Genomic DNA, 27,435 nt, shown 5'->3' on the forward strand with positions numbered 1-27,435 from the left:
TCTTTCCTGATGAGTGCAAGATGAAAATCTTTGCTCGGGTTTAATAAAGTTGGGTTTTATAAACCATATGCACACATTTCACTCCTGATAATCCTCTATCAGTGAAGCTTGTCGTAAAGTTTTAGCATCAGTTTTCTATGCACCTATCTGTGAAGGGCCCAGGGATGGTTCTTTTTTTAACCTCTAGTGATATGTAAATGCAACAGTTTGTTGTCAACAAATTGCCATCTTTTATTCTGCTCATTAAACTTTAAATTTACTTAAATTTGCATTGTACAAACGCTTTATGTTAATTCGAATAATGTGAAGGCTTTAATCCTTGTGTGATACAGCTGAGTCCTTCTTGAAATTTCAATTTGTGGTCATTCTTTGCAGGCCGCTCCTCATTGTTCCCCATTGAAGATGGTTTTCTTGATGATGGACATGGTGATCAGTCTGTCCCTGGGGTTCTGAATTCTGTTAATTGCTGCTCATCTCACCAGAATGGGGAACGAATTGAACGATACTCACGTAAAGTGTTTGTTGGTGGCCTTCCCCCAGATATCGATGAAGGTAATGCCAGTTGTGAAATAGCTCGAGGTTTTCTTTTCCATACGTATTTATTTGGCGGAATTAGATACATTGTTAAGCATTTCTTTTACAGATGAAATTACTGCCAGCTTTCGTCGTTTTGGACCTTTGGTTGTTGATTGGCCTCATAAGGCTGAAAGCAAATCCTACTTTCCACCAAAAGGTAAGGCATCTAGTAATGTCCCTCTCAGATATATACTGGTTGCAGCCAATTAGACACATTTGAATTTGTTTTATCTGTGCATTAAAATGATGAAACTTTGTGTGTTGCTACACAACTGTCAGCTGGCTAACTTTTTTGAAATGTTGTCACAAGTGTTTTTTGGATTCCTGGTCAATACAATACTTCTAAACTAACCGAACAGAATTTTGCGAATAATCCACAAGTTAGTTGTTTTTGGCCTAGAGGTAGAGGGATTCATGCTTAGGACTGGGACAGAATTTATACTGCCGTAACACTCATTTAATTTATAAATGCTTTACTTTAGATGACAATCATAATGGAGTTTGGTTACAGAGCAGTCATGATCTTATTGAATGGAGAAACAGACTCAAAGGGCTAAATGGCCTACTCCCACTCCTGTGTTCATAATTGATGCTGACTGATTGTGCTTTGTGGTATTTGGTTGTGAAGTTGGACAGTTTGGATATCTGTGCCAAAGACACTGCAGCATATAAGTTGAGATTTTAGCTTTGCGGTGTTGCTGAGTTGGCAAGTGGAGAAGAAGGAAAACTTGGGATAAATTTATTCTGGGCCACTCAGTGTGTTTTAACAGCTAGTTAATGATTATATTGGACTTGTCCCAGAACAAGTGTACATCCACGTAATCATAAAATGGGAAGGTATGCGGAATTGAAATACATAGACGGATGTGATTTGCCACTAAGAAATCAATCTGAAGTTGGCCATAAGACAGCTTGCAGGTCTAAAGAATTATACGTAATATCATTAGGTTCATATACCATGGTAGCAGAACGGCATATACTCACCTTCTCATTGTGGGACCTGCCAGAGCCACTCTGCTATAGACCTCATTGCAGCCTTTGTCCAGACATGAATAAACAAGCTGGATTCCAGAGGTGAGATAAAGCAACAGTTACCGAAGTGTGGCATCCAGGAGCCCAAGCAAAATTGAAGTCCTGGGAGCTGGGGTGGTGGAAGACACGCCACTGGCTGGAGTCATACCAAGCACAAAGGAAGGTTGTTGTGAGGCCACAAGAATCATATGAATTTGGGTGCATAGAATATTTATGGCACACAAGAAGGACAATTAATCCATGGTGTATAAACTGGCTGAAAAAGAGCCATCCAACCTAATCATACCTTCCAATTCTTGGTCTGTAATCTTATAGGCTACGGCACTTCCAAATACATGTTCAAGAATTTTTAAATACGCAGAGTTTCTGCCATGCGGGGTCAAGGGCAGAACCCATCTGGCTAAAGCTAAGGGATAAGAAAGGTGCAATTGCATTGCTCTGTGTAGAATATAGGCAATCAATTGGTAGGAAAAATGTAGAGGAACCAAATTCCTATGAAATTACAGAGAAGTACAAGAATTATAAAGTCGTTATAGTGGGGGGCTTTATCCAAACATAGAATGGGATAATAATTCTGTAAAGGAACGTTCCCAAAGTGCAATCAGGTGAATTTTCTACAGCAGTACATTTGTAGTCCACAAGGAACGAAGCATTGCTGGACTTTACTCTTGGGAATGAAGTGGATCAAGCACCAGTAGGAGAACAGTATGGGACAGTGATCATTGTATCATAAGGTTAGGGTGATAATGAAATCCAAGATTAGCAGGCAAAACTGTAACAATGGGCTGCTGTTAAAGAAAGGAGAGCTCAAGTACAGTCAAGGTATATTCCAATAAAGGGGAAAGAAAGGGCAAACAAATCATGGGTAACAAAAGATATAGAAATTATGAAACAGAAAGTGTGCTTATGACAGATGTCTGGTTTAAAAAAATTAAAAAAATGAGAACCATGCCAAATATAGAAGATTCAAAAGGGAATTGAATAGATAAATAAAATCAAAGAAAGAGCATGAAAGAAGACTGGCAGTCACCATAAAAGGGAATAGAAAATTATTCTATAGACAGAAGCTGAAGAGTGGGGCCAATTAGACGGGGGCATGACTGAGTGATTAAATTAATACTTCGCATCTGTCTTTAATAAGAATGAAGATGCTACCCAGGCCATGGTGAAAGAGGAGGTAATTCAGGCACTAGAAGGGTTTAAAATTGAGCAACCGGAAATATTGGATAGGCTGTCTGTATTTAAAATTGATAAGGCACCAGGACTGGGTGAGATGCATCCCAAGAAACTGAAGTAAACGAGAATGGAAATTATGGAGGCACTGATCATAATTTTCCAAACTTCCTTAGACTCAGGAATGGTGCCAGAGGACTGGGGAATTGTAAGTGTTAGACCCTCGTTCACAAAAGGGTGTAAAGATAAACCCAGCAACTACAGGTCAGTCAGTTTAACCTTGGTGGTGGGAAATTCTAGTTTGGAACAAATGCAGGTTAATTAAGGAAAGCCAACATGGATTTGTTGAGGGCCAATTGTGTTCAAGTAGTTTGTTTGAGTTTTTTGAAGAGAGAACAAAAAAGATTGATTTGAATAATACTGTTGATGCAGCGTACATGGACTTTCAAAATACATTTGATAAAGTGTTGCACAGTTAGAGCTCATAGAGCTCAAAGGGATAAGGTGGATACAACATTGTCTAAGTAGCAGGAATCAAAGGAAACAAAAACTTTTTTTTTTGTGCTGGAGGAACATGTGTAAATCTGTTAGGAACCCCGCTCTTCTTGATATATTAATAACCCAGACCTTGGTGTACAAAGCTCAATTTTAAAATTTGTGGATGATACAAAGGTTGGTGCGCTGTGCACATGAGGGGGATGCGGGGGTGGCACTGAGGACCCGTTTATAGGAGAGTTGAGGTTTTGGGGGGTTTCGGGGGTCACATCAGTGGGTCCGGAAATTGGGATGCCCTGCACTGAGGAGTTCTGGCAAGCAAAGCTCCTCAATGCAGGAAACCAGACTAAGTGCGGCCTTAGTGGGGCATTCCCTGCTGGGCCCTGCATTGAATCGTGGGCAGCACGGTAGCATAATGGTTAGAACAGTTGCTCCAGGGTCCCAGGTTCGATTCACGGCTTGGGTCACTGTCTGTGCAGTTTGCACATTCTCCCCGTGTCTGCGTGGGTTTCCCCCGGGTGCTCCGGTTTCCTCCCACAGTCCAAAGATGTGCAGGGTTAGGTGGATTGGCCATGCTAAACTGCCCTTAGGTTAGATGGGGTTACTGGGTTACAGGGATAGGGTGGAGGAGTGGGCTTAAGTGGGGTGCTCTTTCCAAGAGCCGGTGCAGACTCGATGGGCCGAATGGCCTCCTTCTGCACTGTAAATTCTTTGATCTATGAATCAGAGTCCCGATAGATAGCGTAGTGTTTCTCGATGTTGCGAGCTCCGGGAAACACCCGGCTAAACTCGGCCGTTGCGAAACTCTGTTCCACTTTAGTTAGATAGCGCCCTTAGTCATTTTTTGGGGCCTTGAGGAGTTTCTCCTCAGTCATTTCCCCACAACACCCCAAGTGCAGGCATCCATTATGGGGTGGCTGAGGGCTTTTCTTTTTTTCAGGCCTCCCCACCTCCCTTTTAGCTCCCTCTCCCCCGGCCTTTTCAAGACCCCACCCTTCACAGCCCCAACCTTTCGGAGGCCCCTTCATGCCTGCCCGTCACCCCCCACCTTTTATAACCCCCATCATCTGTCCTTGGCAGTACCAACCGGGCACAATTGATTGATTGATTTATTGTCATATGTACCGAAGTGCAGCGAAAAGTATTTTTCTGCGGCCAACGGAACGTACACAGTAGGTACATAGTAGACAAAAAGAATAATCAGCAAAGTACATTGACAAACAGTGATTGGTTACAGTGCGGAACAAGGACCAAACAAAGCAAATACATGAGCAAGAGCAGCATTGGGCATCGTGAATAGTGTTCTTACAGCGAACCGATCAGGCCGAGGGGGAGTCGTTGAGGAGTCTTGTAGCTGTGGGAAAGAAGTAGTTCCAATGTCTGGGTGTGCCGGTCTTCAGACCTCTGTGTCTTCGGCCTGATGGAAGTATTTGGAAGAAGGCAAAGCCTGGGTGTGAGGGGTCTCTGATAATGCTGTCTGCCTTCCTGAGGCAGAGGGTAGCAAGCTTGTGTGATGCGTTGGGCTGAATTCACCACACTCTGCAGCTTCTTGCGATCTTGGGCCAAGCAGTTGCCATTCCTAGCTGTGATGCAGCCGGATAGGATGCTTTCTATGGCACATCTGTAGAGGGTGGTGAGAGTCGATGCAGACATGCCAAATTTCTTTAGCTTCCATTGGAAGCAGAGACATTGTTGGGTTTTCTTGACTGTTGCATCAACATGAGTGGACCAGGTCAGACTGTTGGTGATGGTGACCCCCCAGGAACTTAAAGCTATTGATCATCTCCACTTCGGGACCATTGATGTAGACAGGGGGAGGGGGAGAGAGGGGGGGGGGGGGGGGGGGGGGGTGTCGTGCTACACTTCCTGAAGTCGATGATCAGTTCCTTGGTCTTGCCGACATTTAGAGAGAGGTTGTTTTCGATACACCCTGCCACCCTGGCAGTGCCCCTTCCAGCCTGGTTCCTGAGTGCCACCCTAATGATACACTTTCTCTGGAACCTGCACGAAGCAAGTGTACCATCTATAAGATACAGACCAGCAACTCACCAAGGCTTCTTCGGCAGCAGCTCCCAAACCCAAAATTCCTCCTCCTAAAAGGGTCAAGAGTGTCACACCACCCTGACTTGGAAATATATTACCGCTTTTCCATTGTCACTTGGTGAAAATCCTGAGCTCCCGACCTAACATGGGGTACCATCATATAGATTGCCGAGATTCAAGATGGCAGCTCACCACCACCTTGAGGGTGATTAGGAATTGACAATGTTGCCTTGGCAGCGAAAGCCACATCATGTACAAAGAACATATAGGTGAATGAATAAAAGAATAGTGAAAACCAACATTGTTTGTACATTTATATTGCTGTTATTGAAGGTACAAGACTTCCGGTTGCGGCTATGTGGAGCTAAGTCGCACATTTGATAGCTCCTGCAAAAAACGGACTTTTGGGCTCTTTTCAGGGCCCCCAACGGCATTGTTTCGATATTTCCCGCTGTGGAAAGGAGAGTACAATAGTTCCCTGACAGTATATGGCTTTTACCAGGAGCGGGGCGATTAAAAAAGTGGTGGTGGACCCGAAGAAGGTGCGAGGGAAGAAGAACAAAATGGTGGCGGGCGGGGACCAGGCAGCGTGGATGCAGTGGGCGCAGGAGCAACAGGAGGTTATCCAGCGCTGCTTCAGAGAGATTAAAGCGGACCTGCTTGAGCCGATGAAGGCTTCTATCGATAAGCTGCTGGAGGGACAGACGGCGCAGGGGGTGGCTATCCGCGAGGCCCGTCAAAAGATCTCCGACAACGAGGACGAGATCTTGGGCCTGGCGGTGAGGGCGGAGGCGCACGGGGCGCTCCACAAGAAATGGCAGGAGCGGTTCGAGGAGATGGCGAATCGGTCGAGGTGGAAGAACTTGCGGATTCTGGGCCTCCCGGAGGGACTGGAGGGGCCGGACGTGGGGGCCTTTGTGGTCACCATGTTGAACTCGCTGATGGGAGCGGGGTCCTTCCAGGGGCCCCTGGAGCTGGAAGGGGCCCATAGAGTGCTGGCGAGGAGGCCCAAGGCTAACGGGCCTCCGCGGGCGGTGCTGGGGCGGTTTCATCGGTTCGCTGATCGGGAGTGCGTGCTCAGGTGGGCCAAGAAGGAGAGGAGCAGCAGGTGGGAGAACGCGGAGGTTCGAATATACCAATACTGGAGTGCGGAGGTGGCGAAGAGGAGGGCCGGGTACAATCGAGCGAAGGCGGTGCTGCACAGGAAGGGTGTGAGGTTTGGCATGTTGCAGCTGGTGCGACTGTGGGTCACCTACAAGGACCGGCACCATTATTTTGAGTCTCCGGAGGAGGCGTGGGCCTTTGTTCAGGCCGAGAAGTTGGAACAAATTGAAGGTCGGGATGGGCGTTTGGGGATTGCAGTTGATATGTTATATTTTGAGGGGGGTCCTTTGCTCTTGTTTATTTCTCTCTGGTTCGGTGAGGGTGGTTAGGGCGGGTTGGGCACTGTTTTGGTTGGGTTGGTCGGGGGGGGCTCTTGGAGGGGGGTAAGCAAATGTACCTGGTGGATGGCCGGCAGTGAAATGGGGCCCCGCAGGGGAGGGGGAGGCCGAGTCGGGGGTGAGGGGACTGGGCCTGTAAAAGGAGCTGCGTCAGGTGGCGGGGCGGGTAGGTGGAAAGCGCGGGCTTTTTCCCGTGCTGAAGACTGGAGGGGGTGGGGCCGGGGCGGGGAAGCGAGGGTTGTTTCCCGCGCTTGGGATGGAAGGGGGAGGTGGAGAGCCTGCGGATGGGGAATGGAAGAGGAGGGTGTGTCAATGGGAGGAGTCGAAGGAGAGGCAAGAGTGGCCGGGGTCAGCAGGAGTCAGCTGACTTGTGGAAGTGCAATGGGGGGAGTAAAGTATCTAGGAGGGGTCCTGGCCCGGGGGGGGGGGATCGAGTTGCTGCTGCTATGGTCAAGGGAGAGCTGGAGCGAGTAGGGGGGGGTCGAGACGGGGGTCTGCCGCCGTAGGGAACGGGCCGGGCGTGGGGTGCGGGCGCGTGGCTGGCCGAGAGGGGTTATGGCTAGTCGGCGGGGGAGGGGGCGGGTAACCCCCTGATCCGGCTGATAACCTGGAATGTAAGGGGACTGAACGGGCCGGTCAAGCGGGCCCGCGTGTTCATGCACCTGAAGGGGCTCAAGGCGGATGTGGTCATGCTCCAGGAAACACACCTGAAGGTGGCAGACCAGGTAAGATTGAGGAAAGGGTGGGTAGGTCAGGTGTTTCATTCGGGGCTGGATGCCAAAAATCGGGGGGTGGCGATCTTGGTGGGAAAGAAGGTGTCGTTCGAGGCGTCGAGCATTGTTGCAGACAATGGCGGTAGGTACGTAATGGTAAGTGGTAAGCTGCAGGGAGAGAGGGTGGTACTGGTCAATGTGTATGCCCCAGACTGGGACAATGCGGGTTTTATGCGGCGCATATTGGGTCGGATCCCAGATTTGGAAGTGGGGGGCCTAATAATGGGGGGAGACTTTAACACGATGTTGGATCCGGCACTGGATCGCTCCAGGTCTAGGACGGTTAGGAAGCCGGCGGTGGCTAAGGTGCTGAGGGGGTTTATGGATCAGATGGGAGGGGTGGACCCTTGGAGATTTGCAAGGCCGGGGGCTAGGGAATTTTCATTCTTCTCACGTGTCCATAAGGCTTATTCCCGGATCAACTTTTTTATTTTGAGCAGGGCGCTGATAGCGAGAGTAGAGAATACCGAGTACTCGGCGATAGCCGTTTCCGATCACGCCCTGCATTGGGTGGACTTAGAGCTGGGGGAGGAGAGGGACCAGCGCCAGTTGTGGCACTTGGAGGTGGGGCTGTTGGCGGACGAGGAGGTGAGTGAGCGGGTCCGAGGAAGCATAGAGAGGTACCTGGAGGCCAACGATAACGGGGAGGTCCGAGTGGGGATGGTATGGGAAGGGTAGAGCTGATCTCCATTAGGGCCCACAAGGAGAGGAGGGAGCAGAGGGAGAGGCTGGTGGGAGTGATGGTGAGGATAGACAGGAGGTATGCGAGGTGCCTGAGAAAGGATTGTTGAGGAAGAGGTGAAGCCTCCAGGCCGAATTCGACCTGGTGACCACCAGGAAGGCGGAGGTGCAGTGGAGGAAGGCCTAGGGGGCGAATTATGAGTACGGGGAAAAGGCAAGCCGGATGCTGGCGTATCAGCTGCGGAAGCGGGATGCAGCTCGGGAGATCGGGGGAGTTAAGGACAGGGGAGGGAGTGTGGTGCGGAGTGGGGTGGGCATCAATGGGGTCTTCAGGGACTTTTCTAAGGAATTGAATCAGTCTGAGCCTCCACTGGAGGAGGGAGGGATGGGCCGCTTTCTGGACCAATTGAGGTTTCCGAAGGTGAGGGAGGGACTGGTGGCGGGATTGGGGGCCCCGATTGGGCTGGAGGAGCTGACCAAAGGGATAGGAAGCATGCAGGCGGGGAAGGCACCGGGGCCGGATGGTTTCCCAGTCAAATTCTCTATAAAATATATGGACCTGTTGGGCCCGTTGCTAGTTAGGACCTTCAATGAGGCAAGGGAAGGGGGGCCCTGCCCCCGACAATGTCCCGGGCACTGATCTTGATCCTGAAGCGGGACAAGGATCCCCTGCAGTGTAAGTCTTACAGGTCGATTTTGTTGTTAAACGTAGATGCCAAGGTGCTGGCGAAGGTCTTAGCCTTGAGGATTGTGTGCCACAGGTCATCCGCGAAGACCAGACGGGGATCATGAAGGGGAAGCAGTTGAACGCAAATGTGCAGAGGCTTCTGAACGTTATCATGGTGCTGGCGAGGGAGGGGGAGGCGGAGATAGTGGTGGCGATGGATGCTGAGAAAGCCTTCGATAGGGTAGAGTGGGGGTATCTGTGGGAGGTGCTGAAGAGGTTTGGGGAGGGGTTTGTCAGGTGGGTTAGGCTGTTGTATGAGGTCCCGATGGCGAGTGTGGCCATGAGCAGGAGGAGCTGAGTACTTTCGGTTGCACCGAGGGACGAGGCAGGGGTGTCCCCTGTCCCCCCTGCTCTTCGCACTGGCGATTGAACCCCTGGCTATGGCACTAAGGAAGTCGAGGAACTGGAGGGGGTTGGTGCGGGGTGGGCAGGAGCATAGGGTGTCGCTCTATGCGGACGACTTGCTGCTGTATGTGGCGGACCCGGTGGGGGGAATGCCGGAGGTAATGAGGATCCTCAGGGAATTCAGGGATTTCTCAGGGTACAAGCTCAACATGGGGAAGAGCGAGCTGTTCGTGGTTCACCCAGGGGACCAGGAGAGGGGGATTGGCAAGCTCCCACTAAAAAGGGCGGAGAGGAGCTTCAGGTATTTGGGGGTCCAGGTGGCCAGGAGCTGGGGGCCCTGCATAGGCTTAATTTCACAAGGCTGGTGGAGCAAATGGAGGAGGAGTTCAAGAGGTGGGACGCGTTACCGCTGTCCTTGACGGGTAGGGTGCAGTCAGTCAAAATGACGGTGCTCCTAAGGTTTTTGTTCCTGTTCCAGTGCCTCCCCGTGTTTATCCCGAAGGCCTTTTTTAGGCGGGGCAACAGGAGCATAATGGGGTTTGTGTGGGCGCGAGGGACTCCGGGGGTGAGAAGGGTGTTCCTAGAGCGGAGTAGAGTTGGCGGGGCTGGCGTTGCCCAACCTCTGTAGGTACTACTGGGCCGCCAATGCGACAATGGTGTGCAAGTGGGTGATGGAGGGGGGAGGGGGCTGCATGTAAGAGGCTGGAGACGGCGTCTTGTGTGGGTACGTGTCTGGGGGCGCTGGCAACGGCGCCGCTGCCCCTCCCTCCAAGGAGGTATACCACGAGCCTGGTAGTGGCAGCTGCCCTCAAAATCTGGGGGCAGTGGAGGCGGCACAGGGGGGAAGTTGGGGCCTCGGTGTGGACCCCAATACAGGGGAACCACCGGTTCGTCCCAGGGAGAACAGATGGAGGGTTTTCGGGGTGGCACAGGGCAGGGATACGAAGGTTGGGAGACCTATTTGTGGACGGGAAGTTCGCGAGCCTGGGAGAGCTGGAGGAGAAGAATGGGCACCCCCCCGGGGAAGACCTTCAGGTAAGGGCGTTTGCCAGGTGGCAGGTGGTGGAATTCCCGTGGCTACTGCCACGCACAGTTGGGAGAGGAGATCGAAGAAGGACCGTGGGCAGATGCCCTAGGGAGGGTGAACTCTTCCTCTTCGTGCGCGAGGCTCAGCCTCATACAGTTTAAGGTGCTGCACAGGGCACTCATGACCGGGACAAGGATGAGCCGGTTCTTTGGGGGTGAGGACAGGTGTGTTAGGTGCTTGGGGAGCCCAGCAGCGAATCACACCCATATGTTCTGGGCATGCTCAGCGCTGGAGGAATTTTGGAGGGGGTGTAGCGAGGACGGTGTCGAGGGTGGTAGGTTCCAGGGTCAAGTCGGGCTGGGGGCTCGCAATATTTGGGGTGGCAGAGGAGCCGGGAGTGCAGGAGGCGAAAGAGGCCGGTATTCTGGCCTTTGCGTCCCTGGTAGCCCGGCGGAGGATTCTTCTTCAGTGGAAGATGCGAGACCCCCAAGCATGGAATCCTGGATCAGCGATATGGCAGGGTTCATTAAACTGGAGAGGGTGAAATTTGCCTTGAGAGGGTCCGTCCAAGGGTTCTTTAGGCGGTGGCAACCGTTCTTAGACTTCCTGGCAGAACGGTAGACATTGGTCAATGGCAGCAGCAGCTCGGGGGGGGGGGGTTTACTTTATTTTTGTTTATTTACACTGGGGGATCTGAGGGGTCTATATATTTGCCATGTTTGCTTTGTGTTAAGTCAGGGTGTTAATTTATTATTTATGTACGGGGGGAGGGGGATATGGAGGGTTGCTTTTTTTTTTACTTTTGTATTTAACCCTGTTGGGTTCCTTTTTCATTTTGTTATTGATATTCTGTGAAAACCTTAATAAAAAAAAATTTTTTAAAAAGAAGGTACAAGTACTTTTACATCTGTTAATATTACGTCTGTTAAAATTAGCCCTAAATTATGAAAGTAAATGCTTTTTGAAGATGTAGTCTCCCCAGTTTTCAAATTTTGCTTATTACCTTGCACTTGTTGATTTTTGTCTAATTATTGATATGCTTTATTTAGACTATTCTATATATTTTTAACCAAAATTACTTCACCCATTTTTACACCCATCCATTTGGAACATAGAAGCCACATTAAAAGAGTTAATCACTGATTGGCAAAATGGTTCCACAGGTTCAATTTCAGTAAGTCAAATGGAACTTGATGTAGATTTAAACCTAATCTGGATGTGTACTAATTTAATAATGCTAAAACAAAATTGTTCAAGTTCTAAAGGAAATCTATGTACCATCACTGGATTTGCTGTAACCCCCATTGGATATTTGCTTATGATTTTATTGGACGACTTCTGAATATAATTGATGAAGAAACAAGGCTGGCATTTAACAGCTCACATGGAAGCATTAGAGAAGTGTTTTTTTTACTGCTTGGGCTGTGAACCCGGTGGCCAGGGTTTGGTTGCCTTTTTAACCACAGTAGTTTCAAGTTGGAAAACTTACTTTTAGAGGAACACGTGTAGATTGCTGTCTCCCTCCCAGTGCTGGCGCACATTGAACCTCCTGATGTCTGCAGGGAAAATATCCTCCTCAAAGAACTCCATCAGCTGACAGCTAATGAAGCATTCCCACTGACACTGCACCTCAAACAAACACCATGCTAGAATACATTCCACAGCCTCCAAACTGGCAAGAACCCCACCTCTTGTTGGCGCACCATGTGCTTGATTGCAAACATTACCAACCACGACCTGGTAACTAACGAGCGGTGAAGTCCCAGGTTTCAACCTTCCGTGGAAAATCTAGACAATTCTCAACGTGTGGATGAGCCAGGGAAGATGTGGCCACTTACTTCACAAAGGGAACATGAGCAACAGCCCAAATTGTGACTATGACCATCCAAGTCAGACCATCTTCTACATGCTGAACCTCAGTCCTGAGTGATCCATTCCCGGCAGTATCACAACCATTCACACTGTCAGCTGAAGCCTTTAAATGGATTTTAAAGAATCTTTCATTGGATGTGGATGTCTCGCCCTTGATTGTTCATCTCGATGTCAAATTGCTTCCCTAGCCAAATGGGTTTTTTTTTTATTTGATGTTTTCTGCTTAGCTTCCATTTATCTACCTCATGATTTAATTTAGAAAAAATACATATTTCCTGAGACATTGTGTTTCAGGTCCAGAATAGCATCTGAGCCGCCTATTTCTAATCTAGGAATAGCGTGACATTTACAGTAGTTGTTTACCTGCAGAGTTTGCTAATAAGATTGTCAGACCCACGAATATTAAAAAAAGCTGTATCATAATAATCATAAGGTTATTTTAAAAAGAAAACCAAATATATAGCTTATAAGGATCACTCATTTTTATTATCTATCCTTTCAAGACCAATTAATATAAATTTTAACAGAGAAGAAATGAATTGCAGTCATAGTTATAGCATTGTTCTAAATCATTTTAAATGCCTACTTGACGGTGTTCACTCTGGCAGTGGTGACTGTAAATTTCTGAATCCAAAATGTAATTGGAAGATTATTATCTGTTTCACCGTGGTCTGTTTTGCCCTTGGGATGAGCTCAGCTGCAGTCGTTATATTTGGTTTCCTGCTTCCCTAGTGCTGCATGGTACAAAAGAGAATAAAATCTCGTGAGAGCTTCTTGTCTCGTTTGGGGAATGTAAATGCTAATATTTGGGTGTAGCGACTGTTGGGCCCAATATAACAACATATTGTAACTTAGTAACATTTTATTAAAATAATGCAAAATTCAGTTTAATTACAAAACACTTAATTTTCAATCGAGTTTATAAAACAGTTTATAAGATCAACTTTATAAGATCGAGTTTATAAGATCAAGAACACTGATTTTCATGCTTGCTGGCAAATCTGTATTTATATATTTTAATATCAGTACCTTCTAGTTTCCTTAATTACTGATATATTTTTGCTATTGTACCTAATAGTTAAGAAAAAAGACTCTATTGAGTTTTTGTTTAATCAACAATGCGTTTTCCAATCAAAATATGCTAAATTTGTTCTTTATTCCCTCCTCCTTGCACACACATACCAAGTATCCCCCTGGTCTTCCTGATCCCAAATGATAAGAGAACCAGGTTTGGCGTACTCTTCCATTCTGCATCAGCCCCTAACAGATGCACATTGACAGTCCTGGGGTGACTTTATTTCGATATGCTTTTTTATGCCTTGTCCACAGTTGCACATCACAAGCTTGAAATAAAAATAGCATGTTAGACCAATTGCAAACAAATATCTTTTTAATAATTGCCGTTGGTTTTAAAATACAGTTGAAGATTAAATAAATGGAGCTGTTTTCACTAATTAATAGGTTTTTTTTGTTGCAGGTTATGCGTTTCTTCTATTTCAGGAGGAGAGTTCTGTCCAGGCCCTGATTGATGCTTGTATTGAAGAGGATGGTAAACTCTACCTTTGTGTTTCAAGCCCCACTATCAAGGACAAGCCAGTAAGTTTATAGAATGCATCTCAAAGTGCTTGTAGGCAATAACAATTATTCATCTTGCCAGCTGTAGTCCTTGAAGCACATGAAAAAGAGGGGTATAATTAAAAAGATGTGTGTGCTCAAGGTTAAGCAGTTGGAACGTTATCAGGAAACTGGCTACTACATGTTTTTGTAGGATGATCTAGAAATTCATTTCTGAAATCTGGATGACAATAAACAAATGTATGTTACAAATGGAAGGAATGTCCCTGAATAATATCCTTATTCTTAAATTTTTAAAAAACAAGGTGAATGTTGCCTTCAAATTGGAACTGCTGCCTTAGCATTTTTGAAACCAGGTTTAAAATTCACATTCACTAGCCTCAGGTTTCACCACCCTCTGTTTACTGAAGGTTAATAGCGGATGCTTAGCATAAAAGGATGCATTTAGTCTCAGAAATGCTGAAAACCTGGCAATCATGATTGGAAGGCTAAACATGTATCTTTTTGTGATGGGAAAGGATGGGTCTGTGGCAATTGTTCTAATGTTAGAAGCATTTAGAAATGTAGTTCTTTTAAAGTAGTTCTGTTCTACTTTATTTGTACCAAAACTAATTATCACTAGTAGTTTTGGATTTTTACTGTTTACCATTAATATTCCTGTCAGTGGGTTGTATTGGTTCAATTACCCTAAACACTTGATTTGTGTTCGCAAACTACTAGCCAGCTATAATAAAGTTCCAATAGATAGCCATCAGTTTGTTTTATTTCATATTAGTTTGCATGAACTAGAGAAAGGGAAAGATAAAAAGATAAGGCAGAATTAACATTGCAAGTGCTATCCAGCAGTACAGGTTGGCTTTAATTTGCAGTATGATAAATTGATAGAGATTCACAGCAGGTGAGAGTCTCTTTAAAAACCCCTCTTGAAATCGTCATAGATATTTTGTGCAGTTAACTACAATCTATTTTATGCGTATATGTTTTGGGCTTGTATTATTTATACATTAATGATTATGGATAATTTGATCTCCTAATGGTATGCGAGCAATACTGTACAAAAAAAGATGAATCCTGAAAAGTGCAATGCGTCAGAACAAGGTCACCACCAGAATGAACAATTACAATCGAAAATTTGGTTACAAATGTAATTCAGGATCAAACTAACTTAAACCTGATGAATGTAAAAAAAAAAAACATGATCGTTGTGGCTTGGTCTCTGGCTGCAATAACCAAAAACACTCTGCCAAAAGTGGGTTGTATTTTCAATTTTGTTTTCTAATTTATTCTTTCATGGGATGTAGGCATCGCTGGTACAGAAAGCATTTGGTGCCCAAGCCTATTTACACTTGAACTAAGTGGTTTGCAAAGCCATTTCAGAGGACAGTTAAGAATCAACCACATTGCTGTGGGTCTAGAGTCATGTGTAGGCCAAATAGGGTAAGGATGACAGATTTCCTTCCTTAAAGGATAATAATGAACCAGATGGGTTTTCACAACAATAAATGACAGTCTCATGGTTACCATCACTGAGACTAGCTTTCAATTCCAGATTTGTTAATTGAATTCAAATTTGAACCCTCCAGAGCATTAACCAAACCTCTGGATTACTAGTTCGGTGCCATTACCACTTCACTGTCTACTCATGGCTTCTCAAGTTATTAACTGGATGAAAGTAGTAAGATTCCACCAGTACAGTTTAGTCTGGTGAAGTGCCAAAATTCTGAGTAGCCATGTATGATAACAATGTTGTTGCACTCTCAAAGTCAAAGACCCCTCCCACCCGGCTTACTCACTCTTCCAACTTCTTCCATCGGCCAGGAAATACAAAAGTCTGAGAACCCGCACAAACAGATTCAAAAATAGCTTCTTCCCCGCTGCAACCAGACTCCTAAACGACCCTCTTATAAATTGACCTGATAAATACTGCACTCCTGTATGCTTCACCCGATGCCGCTGTCTATGTATTTACATTGTGTACCTTGTGTTGACCTTTTTTGTATTTTCTTTTCATCTACTAAATGATCTGTCTGAGCTGCTCGCAGAAAAATACCTTTCACTGTACCTTGGTACACGTGAAAAAAGTTGTTAATTGCTAACTCAAATATCTAATCAACAAATTAATATCATCAGGCTTGTATGATTTCATAGCTCAAAGTCCATGAACTGTTTCTTGTCACAATATTCTTATTGCTATGAATTATGCTGTATACAGACATTAATATAATAGTCCAGATCAGTCTCCAGTTGGTCAGAGAGCGACATATCCCCTTCAAAGACCCAACGCAGTGACGCCTTGGACTGTCCCAGGAGGTTTTGAACTTCCGAGGGAAATTCCCCTGTCCCTTGGGACCCCCTGGAAAAGCTTTGGAACTCCTGAGTTGGAATCAGAGAGTTCAGGTGGTTCCGACTCAACAGTTATCCAGGAAATGTTAGATAGATTAAAACTTTGTCTCACACCTGGGTAGGTTTATAACTGACCCCCCATCATACTCACTGACCCCCCCCTCCCCCCAATTGTTGCTATTATCGTGTATCAAAGGCTCAGTGCTCTCTGAATAGCATCTCATAATTAAACTTAAAAACATGTGTATTGGAATCATAGTTAGCAGTATAATCACACACCAGCTTGATGATGTCACAGGGTTGAGATCAACATACACATTTGTACTTTTTTGTCGCAGGTGGTTTGTTTAAGTGTACAGCGCCTCTACTTGTTTCATCGCCCACAAGTGCCGTAACTTGATGGGGCTAACTTGTGCATGACCTGTACAGGAACTGATTTGGCTGCTGTATGGTCACACAGCTTAAAGGGAGCATTAGTTAAGATTGGTGTTTATCCACAAACTCTACACACTAAGCTCCTGACCCCTGTAATGCTGCTCTGAGGAGATTTATAACTTTTCCACCTTGCCCATTTCATGCAGAAGCTAAATAACCATCCTCTGACCTCCCTTGTGCATTCAGGCAAATGTGAGGCAGTCTTCCTGGAAAGAAAAGCTTGCATTTATAAAGCACCCTTCATGACGATTGGCTGCCAAGTGCTTTGGGAAACCCAATGAAGCACTTGAAGTGTAGTCATTGCTGTAATGTAGGAAACGCAGCAGTCAGTTTGCACTTCGCTCCCAGAAATAGCAATATGCTCATGATCAGATCATTTGCTTTTATGATGTCAATGGCCAATATTTATCCCCATAGATCAAGATATCGTGGATAACTCCTCTCCTCGTCGTTGGTGTAGTGCCACAGGATCTTTTACATTCACCTGCGAGGACAGACATGGAATCATAGAATTTACAGTGCAGAGGAGGTCATTCGGACCATCGAGTCTGCACTGGCCCTTGGAAAGAGCACCCTACTGAAGCCTACACCTCCACCCTATCTCTCTAACCCAGTAACTCAGTAACCCCATCTAACCTTTTGGACACTAAGGGGAATTTAGCATGGCCAATCCACCTAAACTGCACTACTTTGGACAGTGGGAAGAAACCGGAAACCCAGAGGAAACCCACGCAGACACTGGGAGAAAGTGCAAACTCCACACAGACAGGCCAGAGTTGAACCTGGGACCCTCGAGCTGTGAGGCAGCAGTGCTAACCACTGTGCCACAATGCTGCTCATGGATTTAGTTAATGTCTCATTTGAAAGACATCACCTCCAACAGTGCAGCATTTCACAGTACTGCACTGGAGTGTCAGCCTTGATCTTTGTGCTCTAGACATCCAAGTGGGAATTGAATCCACAGCATTGTGGCTAGGGACAAGAGTGCTACCAACTGAACCATGGCTGACACTGGTAGCAGGTCCACAACATCAGGAAAAAAGAAAATGCATTCTCTGAAAGTGAATTTCTTTATTACAGTCCAATACATGTTATGAACTGTTCAAAATACAATAATGGACTGATATCTGAGCCACTAAATTCTCAAACAATCTAAAGTATAAGCTACATTTTCAACATGGGTTTCTCTTGGTTGAGGACCAATTAAATTGGGATCTTTTGTTACATGCAAATAATTCATTGAGTATGGTGGTAGGATAAAAAGCCGCAATTATGTCTCAATATAATGATCTGACAGCAAGTAGCATGTTGCTGTTGGATCAGTATTTACTCATTGACATAATGATTTTCGTTCTGTTTTATGTTTGTCTTTTTTTTTGTTTGTCCAGCAATAACATGAAGGTTTCTATTATTTTTAACTAGGTCCAGATTCGGCCATGGAATCTAAGTGATAGTGACTTCGTAATGGATGGTTCACAGCCACTTGATCCACGCAAAACCATTTTCGTAGGAGGGGTTCCTCGCCCTTTAAGAGCTGGTAAAAGAAAAATGCTCCATTAAACTAGTTGAAAAATCTTTCTGGGTGTAGAATATTTTATTGAAAATGTTAAATTATCTCATACCAATTAAGTGCTCTTGGATCTTAGATTTGTCTTAATCGTCAATGCTTTGTAATTTGACTAAACGGTGCTATACCCTATACATTCTGTGCAATAGGCAGCTACAAGCTTTCAGAGCCTGAATTGATCTCCGTCAGGAAGTCTGATTTCTGTTCCCTTGCCCCATTTCCAAATAAACACTTGATGTCCCAACTTGCCTTCCTGCCCCCATTTCAGTTATGACATTGGAAATGGTCACTCTTTTTAAGCATTGTTCCCTCGCTTTCAGACCACCTGCTTTCAAAATACTCACTCTTGACCACTCTGACCTCGTGAACTTCCACTTCATCTGTAACCCCTTTCCTCTTCCAAATCTTGGAATGTCTTAATACTTCCCAGAATTGTCATTTCTTCTGTAACTCCACCTAAATTGTTCTGTAGTTTTGTGCAGCTCTCACACCACCATAGCAGCACTGACCAAAGTCATAAATAACTAAGCTGTCACCATGACTATGGAACTTTATTCCTTCTTGTCTTCTGGATCCGTTAACATGATTAATTAGCTTTGTTGTCCAGCACAGTGAGACTACCTTGCTTATTCTTAACATACACCACTTGATCACCTTGTGAATCCCTCAGAATGCATTCTTTGCGCCCTCCAGTTCCCTATCTAAATGCTGTTGCTTGACAACATAGCCTGCTGACAATGCCTATGCTGATAACATCCAGTATGAACTCCTTTGACCCTTCCATTCTCTTCGTGCTATCGCTGTTCATCTTGCATTCAAGTTGGAATGATCAGTTTAATTGGGACGGCCAAAGTTATTGTTCCAGCCCTTCTGGTCAATGCCAGTGCCAGGGTGAGTGTTCCTAATGAAAAAGATTGCTGAGCCCTGACCTTATATCATCCTTAAAGTTGAGTCTTCCTGTCCTTGTAAGGGGTGGGTGGGTGGGTAAGTGAGTGATCGATCACTTGAGTTACACCAGAGATTTAACTGTGCAACACTTCTAGGGTAACTATCTAGCTAAGTAATGTCTATATAGCTCAAGTCTCTGACACTGAGATCGGTGTAAGAGAGACCGTGGAGGGTCGCGATCAGCTCAAATCAGCCCATTAGAAATTTAAACTTCCCAGACAGGTACAGTGTGTGTGTAGGTGTGTGTACGTGTGTGTACGTGTGTGTACGTGTGTGTACGTGTGTGCACGTGTGTGTACGTGTGTGTACGTGTGTACTTATGCTTATGACTGGTCCTAAAGCGCAACAGTGGTGGATGCTTCAACATTCTACACTGTTGGTATTGGAAGATCTTACCCACTACCTTCATCCTCTTGTGCAGACACCATTCTTCTCCTTTCCGTGTCGCTCTGTCAGACGAACCAGGCTGAATTATCTTCTGACTCTTGTCTTTCTGTACAACGCTGCATCCTTTCACTTGACCATTGTAACCTCCGTCACTCCTCCCAAATGTCTCCCACTCTCCACTTAGGAGGTTCGGAAGGTTTTAAAGGAGCATTCACCTTTGGCCAAACTGTTTTAGGCATTTATCCCAACATCATTTCCTTGGTTCGCGTTCATTTTATCCTCGGGTCTCTGTGAAAAGCCTCAGGGTACTTTAACATTAAAAGTGCTTTATAAACGCCATCATTGTCGAGACTTCATGTGTAATTGGACAAAATCTGTTGAGTTATCGATGTCAATCAGTGAAAATAGTACATTTCTAAAATGTGTGTGTTTCCATTGGATGCTGAATTGAATTGATGAATCTGTCACTTAATCTGGGATTAACTGATGGTCTGAAATGTTATAAACCAGAATTAAGGAGCATAATATGAAGCCACTTAACATTTTTATATCTTATGTAATTGATTTTTTTATAACTTAAATGAGAACTGTTATACAAATAACACCCCAGAAATCACTAAAAACCAAGACATGGAAGGGAGAGAGGAACCCAGAAAAATTACAGTCACCAGAGAAGTAGTACTGAGTAATTTGTTGACGCTGCGGTCTTATGAAGAGCCCAGGTCCTGATTGATTTCATCCGAGAATCTTAAAAGAAGTGTCCAGTGAGATTGTTGTTGCATTGGTTTTAATGTTTCCAAATTTCCTAGATTCAGGAACGGTCCCATTAGATTGGAAGATAGCAAATGTAACTCCCATTATTCAAACATAGAGGGAGACAGAAAGGGGGAAAACTACAGATCAACTAGCTTAACATCTGTCCTAGGGCAAATGTTAGAAGCTATTATTAAAGTTGTTATAGCAGGGCACTTGGATAAGTTCAAGGCAATCAGGCAGAGTCAACATGGTTTTGTGAAAGGGCAATCCTGTTTAACCAACTTATTGGAATTCTTTGAGGAAGTAACATGTCCTGTGGGTAAGTACTGTACTTAGATTTGCAGAAGGCATTTCACAGAGTGCCACATCAAAGGTTATTGCAGAAATTAAATGCTCATGTTCTAGGGGGTAACATATTGGCATGGATGGAAGGCATGCTAGATAACCTGAAGCAGAGAGCAGGCATAAATGGGACTTTGTCAGGTTGGCAAAATGTAATGAGTGAACCAGTGCTGGGACCTCAACTGTTTACAATTTATATAAATGACTTGATGCAGGGATGGTTACAAAATTTGCTGATAACTAAAGATGGGTAGGAAGTTGTGAAAAGGACGCAAAGAGGCACAAAAATATACGGACCATTTAAGTGAGTGGGAAAAGATCTGGCAAATGGAGTATACCATTGTTTAGAAATAAGGAGCTTCCTATTTAAAACAGAGATGAGGTGAAATTATTTCTCTGAGGACGGTGTGTCTTTGGATCCTTTTTCCTGAAAAGGTGATGGAAGCAGAGCCTTTAAACATTTTGACGGCAGAGGTGGATAGATGCTTGGTTAACAAGGGGTCGATAGGTTAGCGGGGGTAGACAGGATGCAGATTTGAGGTACTATCAGATCAGCCGTGGTCTTATTAAATGGCGGGGCAGGCTCGTGGGCGGACTCATGCGTCGGAATGGCCTACACCTTGTTTGTATGTCACAGCTAACGGTTAATGTCACAAATACATTGTCAGTATCTATTTTGTTCATGGAGCAAGCAAATGTTATATTTTTTTTGTGCATCACATCAATATCATAGGTTTCTGTCAATTAATTGGTTGATGGTACTGAAGGTGAAGCTTTATTTTGCCTTACCTGGATGGCTCGGATGCGTAGTGTTGAATAAAGAACACAAAGCACAAAGCTTTGTTAACAAACAAAACTATAAATTTATTACACTAACTAATACTCAATCACATTCCTAAAGTAGAAGGCTCCTCTATTAAACTATGCTATCTCTAACTAGCAGACTTTCTCAAGTACAACTGCTCTCTCTCTCATGCCTCACTATCTTATCCAGCTCTCTACTAACTCGTGATTCCAAATTTCTCCTTAGCTAATTAACGATTATTGATAAAATGCTATGTGATTAAACTATTATGTAGTTTACACTGGGCCAGTGGGCCCACTATGAAGAGGCATTCGCATGTTCTGTTTTTAAGAACACTAATATTCTACTTACAAACTGATGTGAATTATTTTTTTCTAATAATTGAATTTAAAAGCTTTTCTATTTTTTCTGCAGTGGAGCTAGCTATGATAATGGATCGACTTTATGGTGGGGTATGTTACGCAGGGATTGATACTGACCCAGAGCTAAAGTACCCTAAAGGTGCAGGGCGCGTTGCCTTCTCGAATCAGCAGAGCTATATAGCTGCCATCAGTGCTCGATTTGTTCAGCTACAACATGGAGATATTGATAAACGGGTAAGTGTCATCCTGTGAAGTTAGCAGACCCAATGGATTGTTTAACTTAGATTTTGAAAGATCTGTATGTTCTGTATAAGCAACTGTAGACAATCAGGAGTCTGTACAAAAATGCACTGTGAAATTGTGAGTCACTTTTTACATGCATAAGTTCATGCTTGCATGGATTTTTTGATCCAGCCTTGCATCACTGGAAATGAGGGGGCCAAGTTGAAAGCACTAATCATTGAAACAACAGTGCTGAACTGCTTCTTGATGTACTGCAATGTATTTTCTTTTACAAATATAAAGTCAAGAAATCCTATGTGCAATGATTGCATTTTAGAAGCTTTGTGTAAGATTGTCATGCTCTGGCATGAAGGTTTCCAAAATCCACCTGTGGCCAAACCTCTCCCTATCTCTGTAATGTCTAGTCCCACAACTCAGATATCTGTGCTCCTCAAATATAGCCTCTTGAGCATAGAATCATAGAATTTACAGTGCAGAAGGAGGCCATTCGGCACATCGAGTCTGCACCGGCCTTTGGAAAGAGCACCCTACCTAAGCCCATAACCTCCACCCTTTCCCTGTAACACAGTAACCCCACCTAACCTTTGGGCACGACAGGGAAATTTAGCGTGGCTAACCCGCACATCTTTGGACTGTGGGAGGAAACCGGAGCACCCGGAGGAAACCCACGCAGACACGGGGAGAAAGTGCAAACTCCGCAGACAGTGACCCAAGTCGGGAATCGAACCTGGGATCCTGGAGCTGTGAAGCAACTGTGCTAACCACTGTGTTACCATGCCCCCCTCAATTTTAATTTCTCGACCATTAATGACTTCACCATCAGTTGCTTAAATCCTAAACTCAGGCATTATCCCGTTCCCCCTCCACCATGCGCGCACTAGTCTCTGCCCCTGTATCTCACTTTCTTCCATTAAGACATTCCTTAAAACATACCTCTTAGATTAAGCTTTTCATCATCTGACCTAATATCTCCTTGTCACTTGGTGTCATATTTTATTTAATAATGCACCTGTGAAACGCCTTAAATGTTTTATTACATCAAAAGCGCTATGCAAGAATAAGCTGTTATTGTTGTGCGACTACATTATACGTATTTAGATGTGTTCACCAGAAGAAAGAGAATACAGAAACAGTGCAGAGAAAGCCAATGACACTGAATCCTGTTGTCAGCTGTATTTTCTTTTGCTTGTTCACAGAATATGGGTGTCACTAGCAAGGCCAGCATTTATTGCTCATCCCATTTGCCTTGGCAAATGTGGTGTTGAGTGTTTTCTTGAACCGCAGCAGTCCCACTTGGTGTGGGTGCACTCCAGTGCTGTTAAAAAAGGAGTTCCAGAGTTTTGGCCGAGCAATGTGGAAGGAACGGTGGTACGTTTCCAATTTAGGATGGTGGTGGTTAGGAGGCAAATCATCTCAGTCTCAGAACATCACTACCGGAGTTTGTCAGGATAATGTCCGAGGCCCAGTCATTTTCAGTTGCTTTATCAATGATCTTTCCTCCATCATAAAAAGGATCAGAAATGGGGATGTTCGCTGATGATTGCTGGGTTAAATGCCATTCGTAACTCCTCAGAAACTGAAGCAGTGCATGTCATATGCAGCAAGACCTGGACACCATTCAGGCTTTGATTGATAAGTAGCAAGTAACATTTGCACCACACAAGTGCCAGGCAAAGACCATCTCTAACAAGAAAGAAGAAAAAATCAGTAGCCATCTCCCCCTTAACATTGAGCAGTATTGCCATCAATGAATTCCGCACCATCAACATCATAGGAGTTCCATTGACCAGAAATTGAACTGAGTTAACCATATAAATACTTTGACAATAAGAGCAGGTCAGGGGCTAGGAATTCTGCAGTGAGTATCTCGCTTCCTGATGCCCCAAAGCCTGTCCACCATTTTCAAAGCACAAGTCAGGAATATGATGGAATATTCTCCACTTACAATTTAGATCAACAATGGAGAAGCTTGACACCATTTAGGACAAAGCAGCCCACTTGATAGGCACTCCATTCACCACAATGACTGGGCCTCGGACATTATCCTGACAAACTCCAGTAGTGATGTCCTGAGACTGAGATGATTTTCCTCCAATAACCACCACCACCCTAAATTGTCACAAAAAGTTGGTTTACAGGTGCAACAGGTGATTAAGAAGGCAAATGGAATGTTGTCCTTCATTGCTAGAGGAATGGAGTTTTAAGACTAGGGAGGTTATGCTGCAATTGTATAAGGTATTAGTGAGGCCACACCTGGAGTATTGTGTTCAGTTTTAGTCTCCTTACCTGAGAAGGGACGTACTGGCACTGGAGGGTGTGCAGAGGAGATTCACTAGGTTAATCCCAGAGCTGAAGGGGTTGGATTACGAGGAGAGGTGGAGTAGACTGGGACTGTACTCGTTGGAATTTAAAAGGATGAGGGGGGAATCTTATAGAAACATATAAAATTATGAAAGGAATAGATAGGATAGATGCGGGCAGGTTGTTTCCACTGGCGGGTGAAAGCAGAATTAGGGGGCATAGCCTCAAAATAAGGGGAAGTAGATTTAGGACTGAGTTTAGGAGGAACTTCTTCACCCAAAGGGTTGTGAATCTATGGAATTCCTTGCCCAGTGAAGCAGTAGAGGCTCCTTCATTAAATGTTTTTAAGATAAAGATACATAGTTTTTTGAAGAATAAAGGGATTAAGGGTTATGGTGTTCGGGCCGGAAAGTGGAGCTGAGTCCACAAAAGATCAGCCATGATCTCATTAAATGGCGGAGCAGGCTCGAAGGGCCAGATGACCTACTCCTGCTCCTAGTTCTTATGTTCTTAATAAACATTCACTCCACAATAAACATTCACTCCACCATCCGCACACAGTAGCAGCAGTGTGTACCAAACACAAGAGGCACTGCAGCAACATACCAAGGCTCCTTCGACAACACCTTCCAAACCTGCAATCTTGAACACTTAGAAGTATGCATGGGAACACAATCCCCTGCAATTTCTCCTTCAAGATGCACGTCATCCTGACTTGGAGCTATGACGCAGTTGTTACGATCCTGTTAGGGACTGTTGTTGTTTAAAGAAGAACTCCGAACACCCAGCAATTAACCAACAGAACTACAACACAAGATTTCAAGTTATTAAACAAGAATAAGCTTTATTTTATATCAAAAGGAATTAAACAAAGTAAGAACTATTAACTAGCTTAAAAAGACTTATGCTACAAACTCGAGTTTTACTTTTTACTCCTCAGCATCACACACACGTACCTGCACACCGAGAATTCCCTTACTTACAAAAGCTTGAATATTCATTCACTTTTCCTGTTACCCAGCCAAATGATATGCCACAGCACTCCGGAATTGTTTTCTCCTTAGTATTCTAACTGTTCCTCCGAGGTACAATTCGGTGGGGGTCCTTCCATTACGTTTTGGCTGTGCGATCCACCTTTTCTTTATTGACCTCAGCTGTGGATGTCTCAGCTCGTTTTTTACATTGTTGGCAGATATCCAACAGCTTTCCCACAGATTTCCAAACTAACTTTGCTGACTGCTTTCTGCCGCAAGACTCTGTGAGGACCACTGTAGATTTCTTCCATCAGATGCAAGTTTAGCAAATTTTCCAGTTGCATTCCCTCACAAAATCCAAGCTGAGATAGAGTCTCACCCGTATTCCACATGGTGAGTGACGAAGTTCGTACTTTATCTGCTTGAAATGCCGGCCTACCTGACCATCACTTCCTGTTGACTCATAATCTAGTGAGGATGCTATCTTCACCAAAGCAAAACTATAACTGTCTTTGTCCGCTCCCAAACTAAACTGCCTACTTCTGTCATCAAATAGACTTAGGTAAATTAAACAAACAAATCTTGCAACTCCACATCACTTTTCACCATGGCAATGTGTCATGCTTTCGGGTGATTCAAACGGGAATGCAAATCATTTTACCTTCGACATAAATTTTTAATTCTATAGTCATATGGATAATTTGTATCTCGAACAGAGCTTTACAACCCTCTTTTCCAGAATTGCTAGCTTAACTTATTAGGGAGATAACGATAGACACCCTGGCTCCACTCAGAGATTTAAAAGGGGGTAACCTGGGGTAATCTATTGTTAAATGTTTACGCTTCAACTCTTAACCTTACAAGATAAACACAGCTTAGCTTTTAATTGTAATTAACTCCAGGCTTGTTTGAATTCCATTTACTTCAGGGTTGTTTATTAGTTTCCCAATCAGATGCCTCCCTCAACCCAATTCCTAGTTAAAACTTTTAATTCCTAAAATCAAGAACTATATTCCATATGAATCACAAACTAAATGTTCACAACCCTGGTTCTGTACGTTTGTTTACTCGAAATCCCGAACTCCCATCTTTACCCTTACTGTAGGTGTGCCAGCACCTGATGGTCTGCAGTTAATGGCTTGCCACCATTTTCTCAAAGACAATTAGTAAACAACAAATGATGGCTTTGTCAGCAGCACACGCAATCTCTGAATTAGAATAAAAAAGTAATGGCCATAATTCTCCCATTCACCCATTATTGTTGGGCGGGGGGGTGGTGATCCCCAAAAACGAGTTCTTCTGATGCTGCCTAAACCAACGGTGTGAAACTGATTTGCGTGCCTCTAATGAGATGCAGATGAAGGCCTGACTGGAATCTTTTCCCTCCATACTCCCTGACGCCAGTGGGAAAACAGTGTCTGGACCAATCTGGAGTGCAAAAGTAAAGACGTATAGAATCCTTAGTGCAGAAGGAGGCCACTCGGTCCATCAGGTTTGCACCGACCCTCTGAGAGAACACACTACCCTGGCCCACCTCCCTACAATCCCATGACCCCACCCAACCTTTGCACACTAAAGGGGCACTTTAGCATGGTCAATCAACCTAACCCTAACCCACACATCTTTGGACTGGTGGAAGGAAACCGGAGCACCCTGAGGAAACCCACAGACATGGGGTGAAAGTGCAAACTCCACACAATTTCCTAAGGCTGGGATTGAACCCATGTGCCAACCACTGTGCCGCAATGTCATCCACTTAGCTGAAGATGTCCTGGGGCTGCCTCCGGAGTTTGGTATGGAGGCTGTAAACGATCCTGGACTTGGAACGCCTCAGCAGTGGGTGGGGGGAGCACCCAACAGGTAGATCTTCCAGCTTCAGTGTCTTCCAGGCGATCCCTCTTTCAGTGTCTGTGTGTTCTGGGAGGTCCATCTGCTTTCTTTAATGGTTGTTCAGATGTTGTGTGCCGTTTTAATATGGCACCCAGATATGACAGGGCGATCATCATCAAACCCACCCTGTCATAGAAGACGGCGTAAAACCCCTGGATGCATAATTAATTATGCCGGAAGATATGGCATGATTTTCCATCTGCCTCTGCAGCGGGATACACTCCCATCCCGTCTTGCCAGGGGACTTGGTCCTGGGTGGGAGAGTTCAGCTTTGAGCTAGCTAGGCCAAATATTCTCATTTGTACTCCGCTTCATGAATAT

General features: G+C 44.8%; 1 protein-coding gene across 4 annotated transcripts in view; it reads left to right on the forward strand.

Annotated features, from left to right (window-relative positions):
• The window catches only part of cpeb2 (cytoplasmic polyadenylation element binding protein 2), a 168,359-nt gene that overhangs the window by 129,959 nt on the left and 10,965 nt on the right, over positions 1-27,435 (forward strand). For all 4 annotated transcript variants that reach the window (XM_072496400.1, XM_072496399.1, XM_072496398.1 and 1 more), the window contains 5 exons: positions 376-552; positions 644-733; positions 13,664-13,782; positions 17,962-18,076; positions 21,759-21,940. In XM_072496400.1, the coding sequence (XP_072352501.1) occupies positions 376-552; positions 644-733; positions 13,664-13,782; positions 17,962-18,076; positions 21,759-21,940 (683 nt within the window). The remainder of the gene's footprint in view (positions 1-375; positions 553-643; positions 734-13,663; positions 13,783-17,961; positions 18,077-21,758; positions 21,941-27,435) is intronic.

Source organism: Scyliorhinus torazame, chromosome 3 (genome assembly GCF_047496885.1).
Source record: "Scyliorhinus torazame isolate Kashiwa2021f chromosome 3, sScyTor2.1, whole genome shotgun sequence".
NCBI classification, from domain to species: Eukaryota; Metazoa; Chordata; class Chondrichthyes; order Carcharhiniformes; family Scyliorhinidae; genus Scyliorhinus; species Scyliorhinus torazame.